The sequence below is a fragment of the Jaculus jaculus genome, chromosome 9 (genome assembly GCF_020740685.1).
Source record: "Jaculus jaculus isolate mJacJac1 chromosome 9, mJacJac1.mat.Y.cur, whole genome shotgun sequence".
Taxonomy (NCBI): Eukaryota; Metazoa; Chordata; class Mammalia; order Rodentia; family Dipodidae; genus Jaculus; species Jaculus jaculus.
The window spans coordinates 33,103,867-33,109,887 of record NC_059110.1 but is presented as its reverse complement, the minus strand read 5'-3'; the positions used below and the strand labels follow the sequence as shown (position 1 = coordinate 33,109,887).

The 6,021-nt window shown below is 40.1% G+C and overlaps 1 protein-coding gene and 1 pseudogene across 1 annotated transcript; both read left to right on the top strand.

Moving 5' to 3' along the window:
- Window positions 1-1,606: 1,606 nt before the first annotated feature.
- LOC101599123 (trace amine-associated receptor 8a-like) lies at window positions 1,607-2,635 on the top strand. Its single transcript, XM_004651198.2, is given in 3 exon segments — window positions 1,607-2,142; window positions 2,144-2,367; window positions 2,370-2,635. Coding segments are annotated over 3 exon segments (1,026 nt in total).
- A 1,209-nt stretch (window positions 2,636-3,844) lies between these two features.
- Window positions 3,845-4,800, top strand: LOC101605467 (annotated as a pseudogene).
- Window positions 4,801-6,021: the final 1,221 nt, after the last annotated feature.

The following is a 6,021-nucleotide window of genomic DNA, read 5'->3' as shown; positions in this document are numbered from 1 at the left end:
TTGTGACTGTGTATACTAGGATCCAAGCAACAAAGCCAGAGTGCCGCATCCGAGGGACCATGGCAGAGGTACACCAGGTGCTCAGTTTACCTGTATGGCTTCACCACTAGCAGAATGACAGAAACATCAAATATCTGTCTCTGTCTGCTTCTTTCCTGGGCAAAACCACAGTGGTCACACTACCTACAAAGGACCCACTTTTATGTCCCCTCAACCGGTACAAGCCTAACTCATCAACATCCTAAGTTAATGTATTCTTCTATACTGTAGCTTTCTTTTTTTTGTTTTATGTATTTATTTGCATACATAGTGAGACAGAGAAAATGAGTGTGTCAGCACCTCTAGCCATTACAAATGAACTCCAGATGCATGTGCCACTTGTGCACCTGGCTTTATGTGGGTTCTGAGGAACTGAACCCAGGCCATTAGGATTTGCAGGCAAGTACCTGTACCAGTGGAGCATCTTGCCAGCCCTTACTATAGCTTTCTCTTGACAAGTTATGAATATGGAAACTATCCTTGACTCTTGCCTCCATCACAACCCAGAAAATTAAGTTTGAAAATTTATAGGGAAACTGAGTTAGCATTAATGGGAAGAGTTGGGCTGATGTTAGTGTAAAGGATTGTTTTCATGCCACAAATTTAATATATGCTGTTTTCATAATTAGCAAATGATTAGTATATCTTTATCCTAAATAGCAAAATTAGGTTTGAAAATTTATAGGGAAACTGAGTTAGCATTAATGGGAAGAGTTGGGCTGATGTTAGTGTAAAGGATTTTTTTCATGCCACAAATTTAATATATGCTGTTTTCATAATTAGCAAATGATTAGTATATCTTTATCCTAAATAGCTTATCATGTTTCTATATTCAAGATTTGAAATCTACTACACTGGAGGAAATGTCTCTAAAATCTGTTACTGGATAGTTGTTTTATATAAAATGGAGGAAGAATTTCCTACTCTTATATATATGGAATGGATAAAATCACTGTTAAATACTGACCTGAGCCTTTTCTGCATAATTGAATTTATAAAAGTCCTTGGTAGTGAGAATAAGAAGTATACTCACAAATTAGCAGAGTGCAGAGAAACATGACTTGTAGAAGATAATAATTACAATCATTAATCATAAGTTTATTTCAAGACTCACACCTTGCACTGTGGGGACTGCAGGTGTGGAATTTATAATGGGTAAAACAGATTGGCTGGCTTCCCAAAACATCTAAGGGCATAGAATCCTATTAAAGGGTGACATTTCAAACGTGTGCTTACATTATCAAAGATTATCTTTTGCAAGGGATCATTTTACATCTTCAATTATTTAGGTAATGTGATTTCTTGGCTATAGAAAAGCCTTATATTTGTCTGTGATTGACAGTAACCCAATTACAGGAATAATTAAGAGACTAATAACAGGGAAAATGATGTTCTGAGTCTTGAAATTTCTAATTAGATTATGAATCAATAGAAAAAGCAAAGAATATCAGGCAATATTTGAAATCATTTCTCCAGATACAAAGATATTTTTTTTCTATTTCCCTAAGTCAAAGTTATTGCTCCCTTTCACAAGGACAGAACACAGCAAGCATCAGGTTGCAGAACCATGGCCAGCAACTTCTCCCAGCCAGCTTTGCAGCTTTGCTATGAGAACGTGAATGGATCCTGCGTGAAGACTCCCTACTCGCCTGGGCCCCGGCTCATCCTCTATGCAGTTTTTGGCTTTGGCACTGTGCTGTCCATGGCTGGAAACCTCCTGGTGATGACATCCATCCTCCACTTCAGGCAGCTACACTTTCCCACCTACTTCCTGGTCGCCTCCCTGGCCGCTGCTGACTTTCTGGTGGGTGTCACCGTGATGCCCTTCAGTATGGTCAGGTCCATCGAGAGCTGCTGGTACTTTGGAGATAAATTTTGTACTTTCCACACGTGCTGTGATGCGGCGTTTTGTTACTCCTCTCTCTTCCACCTGTGCTGCATCTCCATCGACAGGTACATCGCTGTCACTGACCCTCTGGCCTATCCCACCAAGTTCACGGGGTCTGTGTCCGGGGTGTGCATTGCTGTGTCCTGGATCCTGCCCCTGGTGTATAGCAGTGCCGTGTTCTACACGGGTGTCAGTGATGATGGGATGGAAGACATCAAGTGCTCTCAACTGCGTGGGTGGCTGCCAAATCATTATAAATCAAGATTGGGTTGTGGTACATTTTCTCTTATTCCTCATACTTGCCCTAGTTATGATAATTCTTTACAGTAAGGTTTTCTTGGTAGCTAAACAGCAAGCTCTAAAGATTGAAACAACCATAGATAGTGGCAGGGCAGAAACATCTCTGGACAGTTACAAAGCCAGAGTGGCCAAGCGGGAAAGGCTGCAAAAGTCCTGGGAATCACAGTGGTGGCCTTTATGGTGTCATGGCTTCCCTATGTGATTGATGCAATAATTGACACTTCTATGGGCTTCATCACACCTGCCTATATCTATGAAATCTGTTGCTGGAGTACCTATTATAACTCAGCCATGAACCCCCTGATTTATGCTTTGTTTTATCCTTGGTTTAGGAAAGCAATAAGACTTTTCTTGAATGGGCATTTTTTAAGCTGCCATACATCAACCATGAGTGTGTTTTCAGAGTAACTATATGCACTAAGGTGAGAATGTTAAAGATACTTTCTAATTTAGGAAGTTAAAATGAAATAAAATGTAAAAATGAAAGAAAAGATGTTTCATAATTGGAAATTATGAGGTTAAAGTTAAACCATTGTATAACTACTTCCTGCATTAAAATGAATCATAAAATGTTTTCTAAGCATCTTCTCTGTTAATATTGTGTGCCTATTCTTGCCATATGCAATTGTGTCACCCACCTTTCTGAATTGTAAATCTTGTTAATGATGTGAAATTTCTAGTCTTTATTGTATGCCCAACTCTCGCTTGCTGTTCTGCTTTCTTTGCTTGGGCTGCCACACATAGACTGTACATAGACCACGAGATCTCAGCCGAAATCTGCTTCTCAGACTGCTAGAGGATAAGGAAAAGTCAAACATCAAGGGACACCAGCAGGAGTTCCTTTCCAGAGGCTTTCCCCCTTAGTCTTGCAGATGAAAATTTTCTTTGTACAGGTTTGTGTCTGAGTCCTATTACAAAAACATTTGTAAGGACTTGAGCCAATGCTTAACATCTGTCATAACTCATTTATCTTGTTCAAGACTAGAGTGTGGGGACGTAAGACCTTTGTTTTTTTTCTTTTTTGGTTTTTTGAGGTAGGGTGTCACTCTAGCTCAGGCTGAGCTGGAATTCACTATGTAGTCTCAGGGTGGCCTTGAAATCATGGTGATCCTCCTACCTCTGCCTCCCTAGTGCTGGGATTAAAGGCGTGTGCCACCACATCTGGCTGGACATAAGATTTTAACACAGATTTGAGGTGACACCATCCCTGTCCATACCAGATTCTAGGACAATGTCTCTATGTTCCTTCAAAGCCTGTTCATGACAAGGCTTTGGGAGTAGAAGGTAAACTTCTTATACTTAACTGTGGGGTTTAATCTTTTTAATATACACAAATTTGTCATGGCACCATTAATTCAGCCTTGAGATCAGGTAATAAATATAGACACTACCCAACACTTTTGCACATAGAGAATGTCCCACAAGTGCCTGGCACAATGACTAACATATGCCAACTTGAAATCCTGTGCACTTCCTTCCTGCAAGTTTTCTCCATACTTTTTCTTGCTAACAAATAGTGTATGCTGAGCTGGGCATGCTGGTGCTCATCTTTAATCCCAGCACTTGGGAGACAGAGGTAGGAGGATTGTCTTGAGTTTGAGGCCACCCTGAGACTGCATGTGCTATGATGACATGAACGATCCTGCATTAAGACTTCTTATTCTCCAGGTCCTCGAGTCATCCTCTACGCTGCCCTGGGACCAAGGGCCCCTGATGGCTGTGGTTGGAAACTTATTCATTATTGTGATCATCAACTTCAAACATCTGTACACACCTACAAACTTTCTGGTGGTGACCCTGGCCTGTAAAGACATCTTGGTGGGAGTGAGTCATGCCCTTCGGCCTGTGAGGACTGTGGAGAGTGGCTGCAGATCCCACAGCTGCTTTGACATGTCCTTTTGCTTTTCATCTTTATTTCATCTCTGCTGCATCTCTGTTGACAGGTACATTGCTGTCATGATCCACTCTCCTACCCAACCAAGCTCACCATATTGGTTTCAGGAGTATGCATTGCTGTCTCTTGGTTCTTTGCTGTTACCTGGAACCAGTGAAGAAGGGATCGAGGAAAGTCATTGCTCTAATTTATGTGGGAGGCTTTCAGGGTCCATCAAATCAAAATTGGGTTTTACTCTGCTTCCTATTATTCTTTCTCCCCACAGTGGCCATGGTGTTCATATACTGTAAGATCTTTTTGGTGGCTAAGCATGAAGCAAGGAAGATAGAAAGTTCAGGCAGCCAAGCTCAGTCCTCCATAGAAAGCTATGAGGAGAGAGTAGCCAAAAGAGAGAGGAAGGTGGTCAGAACGTTGGGCATTGTCATGGCCGCATTTCTTGTTTTGTGGCTACCATACGTCATTGATGCAGTGATCAATGCTTACATGGACTTCATAACTCCAGCATATGTTTATGAGCTATTGGGCTGGTGTGTTTACTATAATTCAGCTATGAAACCCTTGATATATGCTTTTTTATCCCTGGTTCTGGAAAGCAATCAAACTTTTTGCAAGTGACAAAGTCTTAAGGAGTGATTCATCAAGAACTAATTTATTTTCTGGAGAAGCAGATACACACTAAAAAAAAAAAAAAATCAATGTAGGGATTTCAAAACCAACTTGGAATTAAGTTCAAGTGCAAAAATACATACTTAGGTCTAGAGTGGCAAGTTGAAGGGTCTTATTTTCAACCACTATTATGAATAATTTCTTCCTTTTTCTCTTCATGTGATTTAGCACTTTTTAGAACTTAGGTGCACATGGAAAAGACTTGCTAATTTCTTCCTACATAGTATTCCTTAATTGTTTTTTATTTGTCCGGATCTGCTTTGACCATCCCACTTGTTTTTTCAAATGACTTGGAGCTGTAATAATTCAAATTCAAATATTTTTGTTTGTTTGTTTTTTGAGGCAGGGTCTCACTCTGGCTCAGGATGACCTGGAATTCACTATGGAGTCTCAGGGTGGCCTTAAACTCATGGCCTCTGCCTCCTGAGTGTTGCAAATTCAAATATTTTGTTGTTTCTTCCACAGCTATGTTCAGTGCTCAATTTTACAAAGGGCACAAAGGTGGAAAAAGTTCCTGTTGTGATGAAAATTAGATTCTCTTGGGAAAAATAAGCCTCTTATTTTTATTCGTTTCACTTGTGAAGTAAATTTCATATTATAAATTCCTGAAGCACTTTTTAATCTAAAAAGACTCTTCTGAGAATTGGAATATAGCACTGCATAGTGATTGAAGATCATTTGTAAAGAATTTTGAATTCTTTTCTGCACCCTGAATTCTTTGTCTCAATTAGAAAAAGAACACATTTAGCGATCACAATTCTGCATGCTACTGTTAAGTAACATTATTGTTGTATAATAGTCATATAAAAAAGATCTCTCGGGCTGGAGAGATGGCTTAGTGGTTAAGTGCTTGCCTGTGAAGCCTAAGGACTCCAGTTCAAGGCTCAATTCTCCAGGACCCACGTTAGCCAGATGCACAAGGGAGCGCACACATCTGGAATTCGTTTGCAGTGTCTGGAAGCCCTGGGCACCCATTGTCTCTCTCTCTCTCTCTCTCTCTCCCTCTCTCTCTCTCTCTCTCTCTCTCCCTCTTTCTGTCTCTGTCACTCTCAAATAAATAAATAAAAATGAACAAAAAAATTTAAAAAAAAAAGATCTTTCCACTTCTTTTTAAATAATGTGAATTAATATGATAATTTTACTATTAAAATATCAATCCAGAGCTGGAGAGATGGCTTAGTGGTTAAGGCATTTGCCTGCAAAGCCAAAGGACCTTGGTTTGATTCCCCAGGAT